The sequence below is a fragment of the Hemitrygon akajei genome, chromosome 23 (assembly GCF_048418815.1).
Source record: "Hemitrygon akajei chromosome 23, sHemAka1.3, whole genome shotgun sequence".
Taxonomy (NCBI): domain Eukaryota; kingdom Metazoa; phylum Chordata; class Chondrichthyes; order Myliobatiformes; family Dasyatidae; genus Hemitrygon; species Hemitrygon akajei.
The window spans coordinates 64,886,849-64,910,779 of NC_133146.1; the positions used below are offsets into that span (position 1 = coordinate 64,886,849).

General features: G+C 41.1%; 1 protein-coding gene across 1 annotated transcript in view; it reads left to right on the plus strand.

Moving 5' to 3' along the window:
- Positions 1–23,931, plus strand: part of LOC140715509 (uncharacterized) — a 449,684-nt gene that overhangs the window by 348,393 nt on the left and 77,360 nt on the right. The window contains exon 16 of the mRNA XM_073027850.1: positions 15,419–15,499. Within this exon, the coding sequence (XP_072883951.1) occupies positions 15,419–15,499 (81 nt within the window). The remainder of the gene's footprint in view (positions 1–15,418; positions 15,500–23,931) is intronic.

The window sequence follows — 23,931 nt, forward strand, 5'->3', positions numbered from 1 at the left end:
AATTTTACCTTGTCCTTAGCCATCTGTATTTATCTGTCAATGCATCATTGAAATTAGAATAAAACTTAATCGATCTACTCCCTCAACAATTAAGAACCAAGAAATGCAAATAATAACAAAAATAGCAATGAACGTGTGATTCCAAGGCTGAGGTCTCTAGTAAATGACCCTGCGTTGAGCTAGAGGAAATGTCTAGCTGTGGGGGATAACCCCTCCTACTTGTGAGTTGAGGGCCCCCATTGCATATTCATAAAAGTCAGTGAACGAATCCATTACACAGAAAAGATTTCCCTGTGTACTCCTGCTATATATACACACACAAATATATATATATACACATACACACACACACATATATATTTTACATACATACACATATATGCACACATATATATATTCTCATTTTGGTGGGGAAAAAAGAGTAAGTGAGTGAATAAAGAATAACAATTAAGTAATATAAAATCCACATTATAATAAGTATTTCTCGAGATAGGTATATCACTGTGTACTTTTGCTTCTGTTTAGTTTCTCAATATTTTTAAATTTAGCCAAACCTTATGGCTCTTCTGAAGGGGGTGAGGACTGTCTTTGGGAAAGTCCTGGTCTCTTCCTGATATATTTCTCTTGGCCTCCTCCCCTCTCCTGCCTTCTCGATTCTCGCACTTTTTCCCAAATGGAGCGGGATAATTCCTCAGCCAGGCATTCCCTCGTTTTGGTCACGCTGACGGGCAACCCTCTGGCCTTCATGTCTGTAGCCGCCTCTTCCACTGTCTGGTACAATCGCGTCCCGTTGTCGTAAAACACTCGAAGTTTAGCAGGGTATGGAGTTTAAAATCTAATTTTTTTGCTTTAGTACTCGCTTTACTTCAGCGTATTCTTTGCATTTCTGCAGGACCGCGGGGGGGGAGGATAATCTTGGTCGAAATATATTAATTTATCATCGAAAAAAACTCTCTTCTTACCCCAGGCCCTTCGTAGAATCTCCGCCTTGGTACTGTACCGAAGGAATTTAATTATTATTGAGCGTGGCTTTTTATCCTGGGTAGGTTTTGGGACTAATGCGTGGTGGGCTTTTTCGACTTCCAGCTCCATATCCGAGGGATGATCCAGCACATTGCGCAGTAACTTTCCAACAAACTCCGTCATAGACGAGCCTTCCGCTCCTTCGGGAATGTTGTAGATTCTGATATTTTTCCGCTGTGATCTTCCCTCCAGGTCAAGCAGTTTGCCTTCTTGGTGATGTAATATTTTTATTGTCTTACTCAGTATCCGTTCCACGTTTTGAACGCGATCTTCCACCTTCTCAATTCGAGTCTCTGCCACCGCTATTTTTTGATTGACGCTGGCGAGCTCTGACTTAATATCACCGAGCTGCTGTTTTATATCTTTCTGGAACTCCATTATTTCTTTCAGAATTTCGATCACATTCGCCGCTTCGCCTGAACGAGGCCCAGCGTCCGCCTCGCTAGTATGCGGTCGGGTAGGAGAGCCGCTCGCTGCACTCCTCTCAGCTGCAGGCTCCGCAGTGTCGCTTTTTAAATTTCCCTTCTTTTTCCCCATTCTTGCCCCTCTTTTCAGTTCAAATATTTTTCAAAAAATATTATATTTGATGGGTTAACGGGGTTTAATACGCATTTTTCTGGAGGAGCTAGTGATTTAAGCTGCCATTCTCGACGATGACGTCACCGGAAACCTCCCTCCTTTCTTAAAAAGTGGGATAACATTAGCTATCCTCCAATCCTCAGGAACTGATCTTGAATCTATAGAACATTGGAAAATGATTACCAATGCTTCCATGATTTCTAGAGCCACCTCCTTAAGAACCCTGGGATGCAGACCATCAGGCCCTGGAGATTTATCAGCCTTCAGTCCCATCAGTCTACCCAACATCATTTTCTGCCTAATGTGAATTTCCTTCAGTTCTTCCGTTACCCTAGGTCCTCTGGCCACTATTACATCTGGGAGATTGTCTATGTCCTCCCTAGTGAAGACAGATCCAAAGTACCTGTTCAACTCGTCTGCCATTTCCTTGTTCCCCATAATAAATTCACCTGTTTCTGCCTTCAAGTACCCAACTTTGGTCTTAACTAACTTTTTCCTCTTCACATACCTAAAGAAGCTTTTACTATCTTCCTTTATATTCTTGGCTAGCTTACCTTCATACCTCATCTTTTCTCCCCGTATTGCCTTTTTAGTAATCTTCTGTTGTTCTTTAAAAGTTTCCCAATCCTCTGGCTTCCCGCTCATCTTTGCTATGTTATACTTCTTGTTTTTTATTTTTATACTGTCCTTGACTTCCCTTGTCAGCCACGGTCACCCCCTACTCCCCTTAGAATCTTTCTTCCTCTTTGGAATGAACTGATTCTGCACCTTCTGAATCATTCCCAGAAATACCTGCCATTGTTGTTCCACTGTCATCCCTGCGAGGGTATCCTTCCAGTCAACTTTGGCTAACTCCTCCCTCCTGGCTCCATAGTCCCCTTTGTTCAACTGTAATACTGACACTTCCGATTTTCCCTTCTCCCTCTCAAATTGTAGATTAAAACTTAACATATTGTGGTCACTACCTCCTAATGGCTCCTTTACCTTGAGTTCCCTTATCAAATCCAGTTCATTACACGATACTGGATCCAGAATTGCCTTCTCCCTGGTAGGCTCCAGTACAAGCTGCTCTAAGAATCCATCTCGGAGGCACTCCACAAACTCCCTTTCTTGGGATCCAGTACCAACCTGATTTTCCCAGTCTACCTGCATGTTGAAATCCCCCATTACAACTGTAGTATTACCTTTGTGACATGCTAATTTTAGCTGTTGATTCAACTTACACCCTATATCCAGGCTACTATTTGGGGGCCTGTAGATAACTCCCATTAGGGTCTTTTTGCCCTTACAATTTCTCAGTTCTATCCATACTGACTCTACATCTCCTGATTCTATGTCACCCCTCGCAAGGAACTGAATTTCATTCCTCACCAGCAGAGCCACCCCACCCCCTCTGCCCACCTGTCTGTCCTTTCGATAGGACGTATACCCTTGAATATTCATTTCCCAGCCCTGGTCCTCTTACAGCCATGTCTCTGTTAGCAGGTTAAGACCTACAAGTATCTGGGTGTACAGTTAGACGAGAAGCTAGACTGGACTGCCAACACAGATGCCTTGTGCAGGAAGGCACAGAGTCGACTGTACTTCCTTAGAAGGTTGGCGTCATTCAATGTTTGTAGTGAGATGCTGAAGATGTTCTATAGGTCAGTTGTGGAGAGCGCCCTCTTCTTTGTGGTGGCGTGTTGGGGAGGCAGCATTAAGAAGAGGGACGCCTCACGTCTTAATAAGCTGGTAAGGAAGGCAGGCTCTGTCGTGGGCAAAGTACTGGAGAGTATAACATCGGTAGCAGAGCGAAGGGTGCTGAGTAGGCTACGGTCAATTATGGAAAACCCTGATCATCCTCTACATAGCACCATCCAGAGACAGAGAAGCAGTTTCAGCGACAGGTTGCTATCGATGCAATGCTCCTCAGACAGGATGAAGAGATCAATACTCCCCAATGCCATTCGGCTTTACAATTCAACCGCCAGGAGTAAGATATGTTAAAGTGCCGGGGTTAGGACTCAATGTATTTAAGTAAACTACTTAAGAACTTTTTAAAAGCTATTATTAATGCTTTTTGAGAGGGTGATTTTAGATGCATATCATATTTTTACTGAGTTAAGTATTGTATGTAATTAGTTTTGCTACAATAAGTGTATGGGACATTGGAAAAAATGTTGAATTTCCCCATGGGGATGAATAAAGTATCTATCTATCTATCTATCTATCTACTTACCAACTTCCAACTGAGCTTCAAGCTCATCCACTTTATTTCTTATACTTCGTGCATTCATATATAACACTTCTAATCCATTACTCCTCTCGCTTCTCACATCGGTCCCTATTGCACTTGGCTATACTCTCCGATCCCTTCCTGAGCTTTCTGCCCTGTCAATTCTGTTGTCTTTCTTAATTTTTCTTATTCTCTTTCCCTTTACCTCCATCCTTATATTTCCAGTTCGTCTCCTCCCCCCCCCCACTTATTAGTTTAAACACACCCGTGTAGCAGTGACAAACCTGCCTGCTAGAATGCTGGTCCCCCGCCTGTTAAGGTGCAACCCGTCCCTTTCGTACAATTCATCCTTACCCCAAAACAGATCCCAGTGGCTTAAGAATCTAAAACCCTACTTGCCGCACCAGCTCCTCAGCCACACATTGAAATCACATATCTCCCTGTTCCTGCTCTCACCAGCACGAGGAACTGGAAGCAAACCGGTGATAACCACCCTGGAGGTCCTGCTTTTCAGCCTTCTTCTGAGTTCTCTGAAGTCACGCTGCAGAATGTCTTTCCTCTTCTTCCCGATGTCATTTGTGCCAACATGCACTACCACTTCCGGCTGTTCACCTTCACCCTTGAGGATGCCCTGCAATCGGTCCATGACGTCCTGGATCCTGGCTCCAGGGAGGCAACGCACCATCCTTAAATCCCACCTGTTGCCGCAGAAACCCCTTTCTGTACCTCTCACTATGGAGTCCCCTACTACCACGGCTCTGCCTGTCGTCTGACTCTTCGGCTTTGCTTCAGTGCCAATTTTTGACTCGCAGACCTGTCCGTCTCTAAGACTGGCAGTGTCTTCTGTCCCAACAGCCTCCAAGAGGGTGAACCTGTTTTCAAGTGGCACATCCCCCAGGGTCTTCTGTACTTCAAGCATCCACCTCTTCCTCATCGTGGCCCCTGTTCTCTCCTCCGGTATCTTCGGTGTAACGATCTCACTGTAGGTCCTGTCCAGAAAACTCTCGTTTTCCCGGATGAACCTGAGGTCATCCAGTTGCCTCTCCAGTGCCCCAACACGGTCCTTAAGAAGCTGAACCTGGACACACTTATCACAGTTGTAGCAGCCGAAGGCACCATCAGTGTCCCTGACCTCCCACATCAGGCAAGCGTCACACTGAATCAGTTTACCTGTCATTTCTTCACCACCTCTCACCCTCTCCAGCTGTGGCGTAGTCTCCTCCCTCAGCCTCCTCGCCGAAGGCTCTCGAGCCAAAGACTCGCACTTTCCTCACAAGGCCCTTCCCTCGACAAGGCTGCTCCCTGAGTCAAAGCCGCAAAGCTCCACTCCGTTACTGGCCGCTTTTCCAACTCCAACTCGATATAGAATGCATGTCAACCATATACACAGTATACTATATAATACAACTACTATATACCGACATCCACAGGATAGTAAATTTTTAATTGTCCCATTCAGGCCTAAAGATTTAATTGCTGTGGAGATTTTTACTCTTTTGGGATAACATCTTTCCTGACAAGGGGGATCACTGCTTGGCAGGTGAGACTTGTGGCTGTGAAACAATCCCAGGTTCTAGGGCCTCCTCCATGATTGTTGTAGGCGTTGACTCTGAGACTGCAAGAAGTGGTTCTGGCAGTGGTAGCCATCTTTCTTTTTCTTCCTTTTTCTTCTTCTAGTTTGTGCATCTTGATCTTGGGAACATGCATTTAGTTCATTGGAATATTGTCTTATTTATCCTTCTATTGTTCCCTTTATGATCTGATCCCCCCCACTTTGGTTTCCTCATCCACAAAAAGAGTTCCCAAATCTTCAGAACTTTCTACAGGGGCATCATTGAGAGCATCCTTACTGGCTGTGTCATCACTTGGTATAGGAACCGTACTACCCTCAATCATAGGGCAGAGAATGGTGCGGACAGCCCAGCTCATCTGTGGATGTGAACTTTCCTCTATTCAGGACACATATACCAACAGATACGTAAAAAGGGCCTGGAGGATCATCAGGGACTCCAATGACCCCAACCACGAATTGTTTCAGTTGCTACCATCTGACAAATGGTACAGCAGCCTTAAGGCCAGGACCAATAGGCACTGGGACAGCTTCTTTCACTAGGCCATCAAATTTATCAATACACATTGACGTGATTGCCTGTCTGGCTGTACAGTGATCTGATTGTGTATCGGATTGTACATACATGTATACCAAACAATTGTGTGTATAATTTTAGTGTTTGGGTAAAATCCCTCCACATTTCCCTTCCTATTGCATGTACATTGCAAGGGAGAAGCAACATAAAGATTTTTACTCCCTTGGATGTAATAAATAAATAAATAAACAAACAAACAAACAAACAAACATCATCTGACAAATCATCTGTTTTCGTATATCCATTGATTTTTACCCTTCCATTCATCTAGCTGGGTTTTGGTCTTTGCATCTGTTTTGATAAGCAGTGTTTTGTCTCCCATTTGAAGTTCATGCAGTAACCTGAATGCACACAGAGTAGATTTTGGTTCTTTATACTCACAAAAACTGAATGCTTGCAACTTTCCTGAAGCTCCTTGAACTCTCTCCCAGCTTAAAACCAAGCCATATTTCACAATGCCTGATTAATGTATCAGAAGCTTTCTCAGATATATTAACTACAAAAGCAGTTGTAATTGGACCACTGCTTTTGTTATTTACATACTTCCTCTGTTCAGCATGGTTGGACCTTCCTTGGTCTAATATGCTTTCCAACCAGAGACACCTGGTTGTCCTTTCTTAGGCAATAGTTCATGATGTTCGGTCTGGAAACAGTTGTGGTATTATTCAGCACCTTTCTTAATTTGCTTTCATATGGCTTTCTTACAGGGGATGTGTTACACAAATTATGGATAGATCTGCAATCAATTTGTAGTGGTCTCAGCCAATCGCATCCCCACAATACTGGTCCTCCTCTTTTTACCACCTACAAGCTTAATTTGGTTTGTTGGTTATTGTATTTCATTGTTACAAACATCATTCCCTCAGGAGTTATCTTTTCTCCAGTATAAGTTCTTAGTTGGATATCTGCAGGCTTCAGTTTGGTATCTTTGAAATGCCATTCAAACTCATTTTGTGGAATGACTTAAACAGTTGAGCCAGTGACCAATTCCATTTTAATTGATTTGCTATTTATTCCTGGCATAAGCCATATTGCTTGTCTCTTGTTAGTTTTCACATTGTAAATCACAAGGCCACACAATCCTGTGTCACTCTCCTCATTATCATATTTCTCATCAACAACATGCAGATTAGTGTTCTTCTTGAAACTGCAACTTTTTAGTGCATTCCCTTCTTTCTGCAGACCATTTGTTTTGGTCTGCTCAACTTCTCTTTGTATGTACCCTATTTTGCAAGTTTCCCCTTTAAATCTGCATTTGTTTGGTGTATGTGAGCCCCTGCCACAACAGCAACACAGTTTGTTCAGCCAGGCAGGTTTCTGTTTAGGTGTTGCAATTTTGTTCATGCTTGCTTTCATAGCTGACTGCAACTCAAGCATCTCTTTCTGCAGTTTCCATTGAAACAGCAATTTGAACTGCTCTTTTAAATGTAAGTTGTGCTACAGTTAAGAGTCATTTTTGAATGTGTTCTTTTAAGATTCCACAAACCAAATGATCTCTTAGTGTATCATTAAGCCCATTACCAAACTGACAACGCTCAGACAATCTCTTTAAATCAGCCACATACACTGAAATGGACTCCCCTTTCCTTTTGATTCCACTTATGAAACCTAAAGCATTCTGCAATCAACAATGGCTTTACTTCTAAAAGTTACTGCATCATTTTTACAATATCAGCAAAGCTTATATCTGTTAGTTTGGTTATAGCAGTCAAACTTTGAAGGAAACTGTATGCCTTTAAACCCAATGAATTTAGAGAAATTGGTACTTGTTTCTCATTGGCTCTTTCATTTGCTTCAAAATACTGCTCAATTTGCTTAGTATATAAAATTCAATTATCTGTTGTGAAATCAAATGTCTCACTCTTTCGGATTTAGCTAGCCATTTCTTTTTTTTTAATGATTATTATCACCAAATACTCACTCTTTATGAACCTGTGAATTCTTCTGTTTTCTGACTTCTTTTATAGAAACTTGATCGTGTCTTCCCTTCCAAAGAACACATGTCATGCTGCCTTTTGTAACTCAACCGTCTCTCGCTGTATTTTTTTTAGTTCAAATGTCTCACTGTGCTGGAATTGGTTGGTAGCTGTCTTGGGTTCATTTTAAAAGTACCTCATCACCACTGTTATGTTTTGTAACTTCAAAACATTAAACTAATTCAAAGGGAGTCCAAAATGTGAGTCTTACTATGGGTTTTCTTTGAGTGGGACATGAACGTTTCATGTGGTAGTGTGATGACGTATGCAATTCATGGATTTTTACTTTTCACCCATAATAAATTAATTAAACAAACAAGAACACTTAAACAAGCAGTGTATATATATATATAGAAGAGTACTCAAATATTACGAAAATATTAATTACACAACAGTATCTATTTTGTACCTGTTACAAGAACAACTCACATGAATATTGCAACAAACAATCTTTTAGCAGAATTTGATGGGTTAAAGAGTCATGGGGGAGAGGAATTGTTGATATTTCAGGTCAAAACGCTGAATCAGGACAGAGAGTCAACAGTCAATATACACTCAGTGGCCATTTTATTACTTGCAGTCAGCTTGAACCAGTCCAGCAATTTTCCTCTGACCTCTCATTAACAAGACATTTTTTGCTTACAGGACTCCGCTCTCTGGATGCTTTTTTTGTTTTTCATACCATTCTCTGTCAACTCTAGAGATTGTTGCATGTGAAATTCCCAGAAGATCATCAGTTTCTGAGATTCTGGCTCCTTCAATCATCACAACACACACAAAATGCTGAAGGAACTCAGCAGGCCAGGCAGCATCTCTGGCAAAGAGTACAGTCGACGTCTTAGGCCAAGACCCTTTGACAGGACTAGAAAAAAAAGATGAGGAGTAGGTTTAAAAGGTGGGGGAGGGGAGAGATAAACACAAGGAGATAATTGAAATCTGAAGGGGAGGGATGAAGTAAAGAGCTGGAAAGTTGATTAGTGAAAAAGATACAGGGCTGAAGAAGGGGCAGTTTGATAGGAGAGAACAGAAGGTCATGGAAGAAAGAAATATGGAAGGAGCACTAGAGGGAGATGATGGGCAGGCAAGGAGATAAGGTGAGAGAGGGAAAAGGGGATGGGAAATAGTGAAGGGGTGTCTGGGGGCCATTACTGGAAGTTCGAGAAATCGAAGTTCATGCCATCAGGTTGGAGGCTACCCAGATGGAATATAAGGTGTTGTTCCTCCAACCTGAATGTGGCCTCATCGCAACAGTGGAGGAAGCCATGGATGGACATATTGGAATGGGAAGTGAAATTAAAATGGGTGATCACTGGGAGATCCCAGTTCTTCTGCTGGACAAAGTGTGGTGCTCGGCAAAACTGTCTCTCAATCCGTTGTGATGTTGGCTGCATTGGAAGACTTTAGTTATGGGGAGAGATTTGATAAGCTGCATTTGTTTTTCCTGGAAAGACTGCGACTGAGGGGTGACCTGATGGATGGTCGATTTCAATGTTAAGAGAAGTTTGGATAGGTACATGGATGGTAGGGGTATGGATGGCTGTCATCCCAGTGCAGGTCAATGGGAGCAGGCAGTTTAAATAGTGCAGGATGGACTAAATGAGCTAGGGCCTGCTTCTGTGCTGTACTTTTCTATGTCTCTATGTGTGTATAATATCATAAGAGAGAGAGAAGGGGAGACAGGATGTTCTCCCCATGGTTGGGCATCAAAAAATGATAGGGTTAAGGTGAGAGGAAGTTTGACATCTGGAACTCACTGCCAGAAGAGCTGGTGGAGTCTGGTGTAATCATCAACTTTAAGAGGTATTTGACAGGCAGTTAAATGGGCTGCAGACTGTTTCAGGATGATTATTATCTTTGAAATAAGCTGCATTTTCCAGGGATAAAGGGAAGGTGTGGGTGTAGTTCTCAAGTTTTGAAAGACATCTTTTGAAATGGATTACTAATTGCAAGATCCCACCTGTATCTAAATTGTAATATTAATAGCATGAAAATGCTTGTGGTAAAAATAATTTTAATGATTCTTTTACATACATCCTTCCGAAGATAACTCTAAAGAAAGTGTAAAAAATTTTAACTTATTGCAAGGTAAACAAACAACGAGTATCAAGTAAGAAGCATCAGGATGCAAGTAATCCGACATCCTCCAAACCTCGTCAGATAAGTTAATTATAACATTATATATTGTAGTGCACAATTGGAACTGATAAATATCTTTATGATGTCAATGACTCTTAACTTTGGATTGTTGTAGTTTTTCTGATGCATTTGTGCTCCAGTCAGACGAGGCTGCCTGGGCCACTTTGACTGCAGCACAAGTACCTGTTTCTTTGAACTTCAGAGTCGTACCGCCTCCCCATACACATTTGTGACCATTGTTCAACCTCCTTCCTACCTGCCAAAAAAAGCCAATTCAAGCCAACTTCATTGCCTAACTTTATCCAACGTTGCTCCCATCCCAATAACTCACAACTACAGATCACTGTCTTATGTCCAGCAGCTTTGCCTTTCAGTTGACAGCCCTGAGCCTAAATGATTATCCACCAGCCAACTGTTGTCCTAACCCATTTACCCATCTTCAGCTCCCTGGTATGACCTTCTGGAAACGGATGTGATCTCTGTCATCATCATCATTACGTGCCGTGTCGTATGACGTGGTCAGTCATGGTCTTTGGACCATGATTGTTCTTGGTAATTTTTTCTACCGAAGTGGTTTGCAATTGCCTTCTTCGGGGCAGTGTCTTTACAAGGTGGATGACCCCAGCCTTTATCAATACTCTTCAGAGATTGTCTGCCCAGTGTCAGTGGTCACATAACCAGGACTTGTGATATGCACCAGCTGCTCATACGACCGTCCACCACCTGCTCTTAAGGCTTCACGTGACCCTGATCAGGGTCTAAGCAGATGCTGCATCTTGTCCAAGGGTGACCTGCAGACAAGTGTAGAGAAGGAGTACTCTTCACCTCCTTTGGGAGAGACTTATCTCCACTCTGCCACCTGTGTCCTGGGCTTATCTAAATTTTTTTGAATGCTCCATAAAGTGACAAAAAGGCCCAAGTGTATTCAGCAGTGTACTCTGCCTTGGGCAGTGTACTGTAGTCAATGCATGATGCCCAGTGAGCACATGATGGGATTTCCCTATATTCAGTAGCTAACTTCACTGTGTTCATCTGGAAAAGCGGATGGATTGGCAAAGAACAGAGTGTTTCTCAAGAAATTGTATTCTAGGACAAGCAGGCACTCTCACAAGGGAAATGGGAGATCAAAAGAGCAAAGAAATTGTACTGTCGCACAGCAGTTATACTGACTGATAGATTGACAGGTTTTATCTGTTAAGTGGGTTTTGCAGAATTATCAGAAATTTGAAAAATGGCTTTAAATTGCCTTCATTCTAATTATTAGTTTTCTAATTAATCTTGCTTGCTGCTTTCTCTGAAAGTGCCAAAAGCATTTTATATTAAATTCATCACCAAACTCCTGACTACATTGTAGCATGTGTTATGAAAGAGGAAGATTTACTGCACAGATTTTCAAGAAGCAGGGTTTGGCAAAAATAAAGATGTTGGTAAGACCTAATTTGGAGTATTGTGTGCAGTTCTGGTCACCCACCTACAGGAAAGATATCAATAAAATGAAATGAGTGCAGTGAAATTTAGAAGGGAGTGGCCAGAACTTGAGGACCTGAGTTATAGGGAAAGGTAGAATAGGTTAGGGCCCAATTCCCTGGAGTTTGGGATAATAGGGGAGATTTGAAACAGAATCAGAATCAGGTTTAATATTACCAGTATATGTTGTGAAATTTGTTAACTTAGTGGGAGCAGTACAATGCAATACAGAATAATATAGAAAAAATAAGTAAATAAATTATCATAAGCATATATGTATATTAAATAGTTAAATTAAAAATATTGCAGACAGAAATAATAATAAAAGTGAAGTAGTGTTCATGGGTTCAATGTCCATTTAGGAATCGGATGGCAGAGGGGAAGAATTTGTTCCTGAATCACTGAGTGTGTGCCTTCAGGTTTCTGTGCCTCCTTCCTGATGGTAACAGTGAGAAGAAAGCAGGTCCTGGCTGATGGGTGTCCTTAGTAATGGATACTGCCTTTCTGAGGCACAGCTCCTTGAAGGTAGCAGGCCAGGAGGACTATAGAGAGGAGCACTGTCGACATTTTGGGCCGAGACCCTTCGTCAGGACTTCATCGTCCGAAACGTCGACAGTGCTTCTCCCTATAGATGCTGCCTGGCCTGCTGCATTCCACCAGCATTTTGTGTGTGTTGCTCGAGGACATTAACTTTGTTGTTTTTAAGCCATTCCTATGCAACTTTGTCTTTATGCTTGGGGTCATTGTCTCACTGGAAAACAGATCTTCTCCCAAGTCGCAGTTCTCTTGCAGACAGCATCAGGTTTTTCTCCAGGATTTACCTGTGCTTTGCTGAATTCATTTTACCTTCTACCTTCACAAGCCTTCCAGACCTGCTGCAGTGAAGCATCCCCACAGCATGATGCAGCCACCACCACACTTCATGGTAGGATGGTGTATTTTTGATGATGTGCCATGTTCAGCTTATGCCAAAAATAGTGTTCAGTCTGATGCCCAAAAAAGCTCAATATTGGTTTCGTCAGACTATAGAACCTTCTTCCAGCTGATTTCAGTCTCTCACATACCTTCTGGCAAACTCTATCTGAGATTTTATATGAATTTTTTTTCAACAGTGGCTTTCTCTTTGGTGCTCTGCCTGGTGAAGCACCTGAGCAACAGTTGTTGTATGCGCAGTCTCTCCCATCTCGACCACTGAAGTTTGTAACTCCTCCAGAGTTGACATTGGTCTCTTGGTGTCCCCCCTCACTAGTCTTCTTCTTTCATGATCACTCTGTTTTTGAGGACGGCCTGCTCTAGGCAGATTTACAGCAGTGCCATATTCTTTCCATTTATTGATGATTGACTTAACTGTATTCCAAGGGATATTCAGTGACTTGGAGATTTTCTTGTATCCTTCTCCTGACTCATGCTTTTCAATCACCTTTTAGCAGAGTTGATTGGGGTGTTCTTTTGTCTTCATGGTGTAGTTTTTGCCACCAGCATTTGGACCTTCCAGATATAGGTGTATTTTTACTACAATCAATTAGAACACCTTAACTGTACACAGGTCTCCATTTAACTAATTATGTGACTTCTAAAACCATTCGGCTGCACTAGTGATGATTCAGTGTGTCAAATTAAGGGGGGGAGGATTGAATGCAATCATTATTTTGTGTTTTATATTTGTAATTAATTTAGATCACTTTGTGGAGATCTGTTTTCACTTTGACTTAAGTCTTTTTCTGTTGATCAGTGCCAGAAAAAGCCAAATTAAATCCACTGGGATTCAATGTTGTAAAACGATAAAACATGAAAACTTCCAAGAGGAGGTGAACACTTTTTACAGGGACCGTATATAATTGAGGTACAGTGTATGATAAAAGTATATAAGATTATGAGGGATGTAGATAGGGTAATTGCATGCAGGCTCTTTCCACTGAGGTTGGGTGAGACTGGAACTAGAGGTCATGGGTTAAGGCTGAAAGGTGAAATGTTTAAGGGAAACCTGAGGGGGAACTTCTTCGCTGAGAGGGTGGTAAGAATGTGAAATGAGCTGCCAGCTGAAGTGGTTTTGATTAGAGGTTTGATTTCAACATTTAAGAGAAACTTGGATAGCTACATGGATGGGAAGGATATGGGGGAGGGCTGGGGTTATGGTACGGTTGCAGGTCAATAGAACTGGGCAGATTAATGGTTTAGCATAGACTAGATGGGCCAAAGGGTCTGTTTCTCTTCTGTAGTTCTGTATAATCCTAAATGCTGTGAACCAGTGTTGTACAATGTGTTAAATTGAGATAGTGAAAGCCAATTGCTAATCTTCATGACCTTGTGGAATATGGCCAGCAAATTCTAGTACACACGGTTGAATATTCCAGGTGGTTGTAGTAATGACATACCAGTGACCATTATAATTCTGGAACAGTTGAAAGGGGTGTGTAAGTTCTTTCTTGTACTATGCTGCCCACATTTGGGAGAATATGATGGGAGATATGGACCAAGGTTCGAGTTCCAGAGTTAGATAAATAAGTTCATAAGCAGCTGGGGAGCACGGAGCGGGTAATAGTAGACTGGATAGTGGTGGGAGGGAGTAGAGGAAAGCTCGAAAAGGGAATCTCTAAGGCAGGGGTTCCCACCCTCTTTTTATGCCATGCACCCCTACACTGAACCGATGGGTCCGTACCCCCCAGGTTGGGAACCCCCACTCTAAGGCAAGATTTGGATTGAGGACTGACACTGGGAGGTGGATAGATGTAAATCTGTAAGATGGATTGGGGTTAGGGTAGGTGAATATAGCAATCAGAGCTTCACATGTGGGTGAGGAGAGAAGGAAAGTCAGGGGCCACAATTATGGAGTGCTGTTCCTTTAGTGGGTTTGCAAGTAAAATCATCTGTGGAAGACATCAGGAACAAGGGTAATTTAAAGACTAGTTTGACTGGGATCACAGTGCAGCAAGGAACTAGGAGCATTACTTTGGTCTAACCTCTCCTACAGGGCTCCAGAAGAGACATTGGGTGGGGAATGATATTACCCCTTGCACAACTGAAATGCAAACATTGTCAGTACACAGGGTGAGTCCCACCAACACGGCCAATTTCAATTTACAGAGTGATGCATTACGATCTGGGAAAAAAACTATTTCCAATTTTGTAATGCCAGTGAAAGTTTTACACAATAACATTTTCATGCAGATATTTTTTAAATTTACATAAAAATGGAGGCTTTAAAGAAAAAAAGAATGTTATTTTATTAAATAAGTTTGTTAATCCATCAAAATATTTATTTATCTTTTACGATTACCAGGGAAAGCAATAATTTCTCAGATATCTTCATGTTGGCTGTGTGTTGCATATATACTTTAATCTACCCAACTATCTCTTGAATTAGGAATGGTTTAAAAATCTGCACTTCAGCTTTCCCCTCCCACTTACATCAGTGTGAAATCATGGTGAGAAACTCCCACAACATACTGATCATTCACCCTCAGCAAGAGAGGAGTGTTAACCATTCTATTCAAACATCACACCCTCACATTGTATGAGAATGGCTTCAGTTCCCTGTTTTATGGGATTCTTAATTTTAAAGTTTCCTTAATGACATCTCATATTGTATAGCAGTGGCATTATGTAGCACCATGTTCAAATGTGTTCCAATCCCAAAGTTCAGAAAGGCAATTTACACTAATTATTGGTATTCTAGCCCTCTGCTTGTTAAGCAGAGTGATAAGTCCAATAACCTTGTAAAATGTGAACACATTAATAATGTTTTTGGTGCAGGAGAATTAACTAATTAACAATAAATAAATTAATAATTTCAACTTCAAGGCTTTAATGATAATCATGAACTAATGTACCCTTTCTATGAATATTTATTTAATGATATCTCTTTTATGTTATAGGGCAATAATTTTGCATCAATGTGGGATAATTTCAGAATATGTACACAACTGAAGAGAGCACTTCCCAGAAAAATCTCTCTGGTAATTCATTTTCTTCTATCTGATATTTACATTCTGTTTCTTAGCACTGATATTCATGTCATATGTTATCTAGACCAATTGCCACAGAGTTTTCAACCTGATTGCAATACAATTGGATGGCTGGGAGATTAGAGTCATACAACGCTACAGCACAAAAACAGGTCCTTCACACCATCCAGTCTGTGCCGAACCATTAATCTGCCTACTCTCATTGACCTGCACCTGGACCAGAGCCCTCCATACCCACTCCATCTATGTATTTCTCTTAAATGTTGAAATCGACCCCATATCCATTACTTCAGCTACCAGCTCATTCCACACCCTCACCACCTGCTGTGTGAGAAAATTTCCTCTCATGTTCTCATATTCTTTCTCCTCTCGAGAAAGAATAACAACACGAAAGTACAAAGTAAAATGTATTATCAGACTACATGCATGTCACCAATTACCATCCTGAGATTCTTTTTCCTGTGGGCATACTTAGTAAGTCTACAGAACAGTAACTGTAAACAGCATCAATGAACAACAAACTGTGCAAATGCAAATATAAATAAATAACAATAAATAACAAGTATGAAATAACAAGGTAGTATCCTTAAAGTGAAACTATTGGTTGTGGGAATGCCAGAAATAGAATGAATGTAGTTATCCCCTTTTGTTCAAGAGCCTGATGGCTGAAGGGTAGTAACTGTTCCTGAACCTGGTGCTGCGAGTCTTGAGGCACTTGATGGCAGCAGCGACAAAAGTGCATGGCCTGGGTGGTGAGAATCTTTGATCATGGATGCTGCTTTTCTGTGGCAACGTTTCATGTCATGTGCTCAATGGTTGGGAGGTTTACCGGTGATGTACGTGGCCGAATCCACTACCTTTTATAGGATTTTCTGCTCGAGGGCATTAGTATTCCTATACCAGGCCATAACGCTGCCAGTTAGCACACTTTCCACCACACATCTATAGAAGTTAATTTACAAATTTTTCTACAGAATTAGTTTGCCATTGCCTTCTTCTGGGCAGTGTTTGAACAAGGCGGTGACCCCAGCCATTATCAGTACTCTCAAAGTTTGTCTGCCTGATGTCAGTGGTCACATAACCAGGACCTGTGATACACACCAGCTGCTCCCTTGGCTTCACATGACCCTGATCAGGGGCTAAGCAGGTGCTACACCTTGCCCAAGGGTGACTTGCAGGCTAGTAGAAGGAAGAAGTGCCTTACACCTCCTTTGGTATCTCCACCCCACCACCCAATTGTATGTATATGTAAGTTTAATAGACCTCTCATGGTTATTTAAAGTATAACTCTGGAAAACTTTGTAAATTTCTTTGTTTTGCATAATTTGAATAGTAGCTTTCTAATTGGTTATTTCTTATCTATAAGTATGGAATGTTCCCTATCTCTGTGGTATAAAACAGCTGTTCTATGCTAGGCACCATCTTTCTTTATCAATCTTTTTTATTGAGTTTTGAGTAGATAAACATAACAATGATAATGATACAAAGAGATCAGGATTACATTAATTAACGGTTAACGGATACAGAAACAGACTCTGGTAATCTAAAGCTCCCAATCTGTTATTAACTAAACATGAAAAAGATTCAAAGAAAAAAGTTTTTTACAAGAGAAAAAGAAGTCCCCCTAAACTAAAAAAAATAATAAAAACAAAACAAAACTCAGTCATTAACTCCGCTCCTCTATACACGAACAAAAAGTTATTGAGAAGGATTTGGAAAAGGTCAGCTCACATCATATGAAAATGTTGAATAAATGGCCACCAAGCTTCTTCAAATTTAACCAAAGGGTTGATAGTGCCACTCCTAATTTTTTCCAAGTTTAAACATGTTATAGTTTGGGAAAACCATTGAAATGTAGTAGGGGGATTAGAATCTTTCCATTTAAATACAATGGATCTTCTGGCTATTAATGTAACAAATGCAATCAAACGGCAAGCTGAAAGGGATAATTGACTAGAATCTATCACTGGTAATCCAAAAATTGCAGTAATAGGATGAGGTTGTAAATTAATATGCAAAACTGCTGAAAGAATATCAAAAATATCTTTCCAATATATTTCTAAAAGAGGGCAAGACCAGAGCATATGTGTCAAGGAAGCTACCTCAGACTTATATCTGTTACAGACAGGATTTATATGGCAATAAAAATGTGCTAGGCACCATCTTAGTTCCTTTGTCTCTGTCTTTGCATAGTCACTATATTTTCAACTTTCCTTTGTTCTATTTACTTTTAATAAATTGATCATGAAGCAACAAGTTTTGTGCCTCTGTCCTGACTTCACAAAGAACCTTGGATCAAAACTATCAGAATCTATGCATTTTCAATCTAGTGGAAGAACTCAAGTGGTGGTTGATGGGTCACATGGACCAGGGATGTGACAGACACGCAGCAGAAAGAGTGTACAAAGGTCAGAGCTTCAGTTAAGTGGTAAGGAGGGAGGAGAGGCAGAGAGGAATCTGCTGGACCTCTTGAGAGGGTGCTGAAGTGGGATAATCAGTGCTACTTTCAGGCCAAGGCACCAGGCACTCAGCAAGGAGAATTGTTGGTAGCAATTGGCAAGTCAATGACCTACAGAGGATCAAACTTCTGGTAGATTAACTATTTTCTAATCAGCCCTCATTCTGCTAATTGACTTTTTAATTTGTGCTGAGACACATTTCCCCTCAAAAAGATATTGCCTTGCTGAATAAATTTACTTGAATAATTTGTTGCAATGGCTTCATTTTCAATTTATTCTACAAACTCTCACTCTTTGTGAAAAAGCTGAACAATTATTGAGATTGATGTAATTATCAAGAACTGAGAAGAATGCCATTTGTTTATTTCTCAGTCCTAAATACACACACGGATTAATAAATATTGCTGTCCAAGATTTGTCTCACACTAATTCACAAATATTGAAATTGTGTATCTATTTCTAAAAAGTACTAGACCCTGAAATAGTGACAAGGTAATAACTAGTATCAAAAGTTCTCTAAATGAACAGATATGATCAATTCTACACATTCCAGGAACAAGTAAGAAAAGATGTAACTAGACAACATCAAGTTACTCTTCTTTTTTGAAAATTTATTTTTATTTCTTAAATTAAAATCAAATTTCATACGAAGGTTGTGTGAGCAACATCACAATCTCAGTGGCAGCTACTTAATAAGTAACAAACCTGATCTGGAGAATTGGCCTGTCTGTGTTGTTGTAACTTCAGTTCTACCAATGTTACCATCATGTAAGACTCGCTGATGAGAGAAAAGAATTGCTAAATTTTTCCCACAAATTATTCAATCATAAATATTGTAAACCACATTACTATTCTTTGTTTACATAGATCTTTAATTTGAAAGTGACACATTCATTTTACTTTTTGTGTTAAGTCAGTATGATGGCTCTAATTACTGAGGTATCAAATGCTGCTGACGATTTCAATGAACAAAGGCTGAATTCATTCACACAATGTTCTCTGCACTTCTTTCAAGTCAGCTAACATCCTATTAAGACACTGACAGAGAAATGTCAAACAAATGCATTGAGTTCCCATTGTTCCTGCCATCTATAATTTGTAGCATGTAGTTGGTTGAGTGGGTAATAGCAAAGGCCAAGATTTGTAAGGCTATGAATTCTTGGTCTGCATTCTTCTTGGTCAGGGAAGGCAGTGATTTTCTCATTACGATTAGTCTCAACATCGATTGATTGAATAGAAAATTAGATACTGTATTACCCCTAACAGAAATTTAGAATTCTTCTTGAATAGTCAATGACACCAGTGAATGGTGATATGCTTCAAACTTTAATGCACAGAATGCTCCAAGAATATGGAATCATAATTAATGATTTTACAAACATGTACTCATGTGCTGAAAGTGTGAGAGCCTTACTCACAGAATTGGATATTTGGAATTTATAGATAGTCCATCTGCCAGTCTCTAAGGCAGGTGTTCATTACCCTTTTTATGCCATAAACCAATACCATGAAGCAAAGGGTCCGTAGACCCCAGGTTGTGAACTCCTGCTCTAAGGGCTTCCAATCAGCCCATTCCGGCTGTCTCAAAGAGATATGAACGGTGTAATATTAATGCTAGTCTTTCTTACATACATTTAAAAACAATCACTGTAGCGTCATGCTGTAGTCACCTGCACCTAAAGGTTTGATTTGCAAAGGTTCAAGTTAGAAAGTAAACCAATTTTTAGGTATCTCTTATCCAACTACAAAAGTGTTGTGTGAAGGCTAAAGGGATCCATTGGCAAAGGCCACTTTGTGCCTTATTACATTGATATCATCAGCAGTAAAGAAACTAGAGAAATGAGCGATCATCTTTATCAACTGTCTCATGTTGACAAAAGACACAGTCAAATCCAATTTATGTTGTTTATTTTGTAAAGGGACACCTCTTCACAGTCTTTTCTCATCACTACCATTGGGGCGTCAGCACAGGAGCCAGAAGATTTTGTTCAGTGTTTCATAAATGGCTTCTTCCCTCCACCATCAGATTTCTGAATGGTCCATCACACATGAACATCACCTCATTATTCCCTCTGTGACTATTATTTACTTATTTATATATTTTAAAGTATTTTTTTCTTTCATTGTACTGTTCACAAATCAACAAATTTTGCATCATGTCTCAGTGATAATTAGTCTAATTCCAGCATTAGTGGCAGACCAATCAATTCACGATTCATTAGCAGGAGCAAATACTGTAAAAGTAAAGCAGGGCCAAAGCTGGGTGGCCATTGTGTGAGTGGACCAGTAGGAGTGGGAACTTGAGGCTTTGGTGGAGAGGCACAGGTAAGTAGCAGGTAAAGCTGTTGTAGTGGTTGAATCAAAAGTCACTACATTACAGCTAATTAAATAAAGTAGGGGTGATGCAGGATCAGGTGATGTGCTGTAGCTGCATGATGTGGGAGCTGGTGGACCCTACTGTGGTTCCTGGTGACCACATCTGCAGCGAGTGTTGGCTGCTCCCGGAACTCAAGCTCGAAGTTGATGACCTGGAATCTGAGCTTCAAACACTGCGGCACATTGGGAAGGGGGAGGGTTACCTGGATTCTCTGTTTCAGGAGGTAGTCACACCCATTAGATTAGCTGCCTCAAATTCAGTCTGTGGTCGGGGACAAGAAAGTGTGACTGTGAGTGAGGCGGGTAGTGGGATCCAAGAGACAGTGCTGGAGGAGCCTCAGGCCTCGAGCCTGTCCAACAAGTCTGGGATTCTTGTTCCCTGTATGGATGAGAGTGGGGGCTGTAGGAAGGATGAGCAACCTAACTGTGGCACTGTAGTTCAGAGAGCCATTCAAGAGGGGGGAGAGAAGAGAAATGTAGTGGTAATTGGGGATAGTCTAGTTAGGGGAATAGACAGAGTTTCTGTCATGAGGATAGAGTGTCCCAAAGGCCATGTTGCCTCCATGGTGCCCAGGTTCAGGACATCTTATCTGACCTGCAGAACAATTTGCAGTGGGAGGGGGAAGATCTAGTTGTCGTGGTCCATGTGGGTACCAACAACATAGGTAGAATGAGGAATGAGGTTCTGCTGAGAGAATTTGAGCTGCTAGGGACTAATTAAAAAGCAGAACCAAAAAGGTAGTAATCTCTGGATTACAAGTTGGGATATATTGAGATAGGGTCAAGAAGATTAGAGAGTTAAATGCGTGGCTCAAGGACTGGTGTGGGAGAAGTGGGTTTGAATCCGTGGGAAATTGGCACCAGTGTTGGGGAAAGAGGAAGCTGTTCCAATGGGATGGACTCCACCTGAACCGTGATGGGACCTGGATTCTAGCAAATCGGATAACTAAGGCTGAGGATAGGGCTTTAAACTAAATAGTAGGGGGATGGGTTCAACAGATTGGAGAAATATGGATAAAGTAAAAAAGAAAAGTGTGGATAAAGAAAAAACAAAAGATAAAAAAGAGAAATACAAGTGTGGAGTGAAGAAAAGTTAAGGCAAAAGGGAAAAGGATTACATGATTTTAAAAGCACAATGAGTGTACGGGCACTTTATCTGAATGCTCATAGTATTCGAAACAAGGTCAGAGAACTTGTGGCACAAATCAGTACAAAGCGGTATGATTTAGTGGCAATTACAGAGACATGGTTGCAGTGAGGAGAGGATTGGGAACTAAATATCCAAGGATATCAGGTCATTCAGGATAGGCAGGAAGGTAAGAGAGGTGGGGTAGCGCTCTTAATTAAAGATGAGATTAGAAGGCAATAGTGAGAGACAATATGAGATCTAAGGAGCAGAATGTTGAATCCATCTGGGCAGAGATTAGGAATAGTAAAGGAAAAAAATCACTGATGGGAGTTGTCTAATGACCACCAAATAATAACATTACTGTGGCACAGGCAATAAACAGAGAAATATCTGACACATGTAAATGGAGCACCAGTTATCGTGGGGGACTTTAACTTCAACATACAGTCGCATGCAAAAGTTTGGGCACCCCGGTCAAAATTTCCGTTATTGTGAATAGTTAAGTGAGTAGAAGATGAACTGATCTCCAAAAGTCATAAAGTTAAAGATGAAACATTCTTTTCAACATTTTAAGCAAGATTAGTGTATTATTTTTGTTTTGTACAATTTTAAAGTTAAAAAAAGGAGCACCATGCAAAAGTTTGGCCACCCCAAGAAATTTGAGCTCTCGGATAACTTTTACCAAGGTCTCAGACCTTAATTACTTGTTAGGGCTATGGCTTGTTCACAGTGATCGTTAGAAAAGGCCAGGTGATGCACATTTCAAAGCTTTATAAATACCCTGACTCCTCAAAACTTGTCCCAACAATCAGCAGCCATGAACTCCTTTAAGCAGCTGCCTAGCACTCTGAAAATTAAAATAAATGATGCCCACAAAGCAGGAGAAGGCTATAAGATAGCAAAGCGTTTTGTAAGCAGTTCGTAATGTAATTAAGAAATTGCAGTTAACAGGAATGGTGGGGGTCAACTTGAGGCCTGAAAGACCAAGAAAAATTTCCAATAGAACTGCTCATAGGATTGCTTGAAAGGCAAATCAAAACCCCCATTTCAAGACGTACAAACAAGCTGGATGAACTCAGCAGGTCGGGCAGCATCCGTTGAAATGAGCAGTCAACGTTTCGGGCCGAGACCCTTCATCAGGACTAAAGAAGGAGGGGGCAGGGGCCCTATAATGGAAGTAGGTGGAAGGTGCCAGGTGAAAAACCAATTAGAGGAAAGATCAAGGGGTGGGGGAGGGGAAGCAGGGAGGGGATAGGCTGGAGAGGTGAAGAAGGAATGAAAGGGGAAAGCACTATGGGTAGTAGAAGAAGGCAGAATCATGAGAGAGGTGATAGGCAGCTAGAAGAGGAGGCAGAGTGAAAGTGGGATGGTGGAAGGGAGATGGAGGGAATTACCGGAAGTTGGAGAATTCGATGTTCATACCAAGGGGCTGGAGGCTACCCAGACGGTATATGAGGTGTTGCTCCTCCAGCCTGAGTTTGGCCTCATTATGGCAGTAGAGGAGGCCATTTATTGACATATCCGAATGGAAAACCCCCATTTGACTGCAAAAGACCTTCAGGAAGATTTAGCAGACTCTGGAGTGGTGGTGCACTGTTCTACTGTGCAGCGACACTTGCACAAATATGACCTTCATGGAAGGGTCATCAGAAGAAAACATTTTCTGCGTCCTCACCATGAAATTCAGTGTCAGAAATTTGCAAAGGAACATCTAAAACAAGCCTGATGCATTTTGGAGACAAGTCCCATGGACTGATGAAGTTAAAATAGAACTTTTTGGCCACAATGAGCAAAAGTATGTTTGGAGAAAAAAGGGTGCAGAATTTCATGAAAAGAACACCTCTCCAACTGTTAAGCTTGGGGGTGGATCGATCATGCTTTGGGCTTGTGTTGCAGCCAGTGGCACAAGGAACATGTCACTAGTAGAGGGAAGAATGAGTTCAATTAAATACCAGCAAATTCTGGAAGCAAACATCACACTCTCTGTAAAAAAGCTGAAGATGAAAAGAGGATGGCTTCTACAACAGGATAATGATCCTAAATACACCTCAAAATCAAGTATGGACTACCTTAAGAGGTGCAAGCTGAAGGTTTTGCCATGGCCCTCACAGTTCCCCGACCTAAACATCATTGAATGACCTCAAAAGAGCAGTACATGCAAGACGGCCCAAGAATCTCACAGAACTAGAGGCCTTTTGCAAGGAAGAATGGGCGAAAATCCCCCAAACAAGAATTGAAAGACTCTTAGCTGTCTACAGAGAGCATTTACAAGCTGCAATACTTGCCAAAGGGGGTGTTACTAAGTACTGACCATACAGGGTGCCCAAACTTTTGCTTCGGGCCCTTTTACTTTTTTGTTATTTTGAAACTGTAAACGATGGAAATAAAAAAATAATAGAACTATAGAACATTACAGCACAGAAACAGGCCTTTTGGCCCTTCTTGGCTGTGCCGAACCA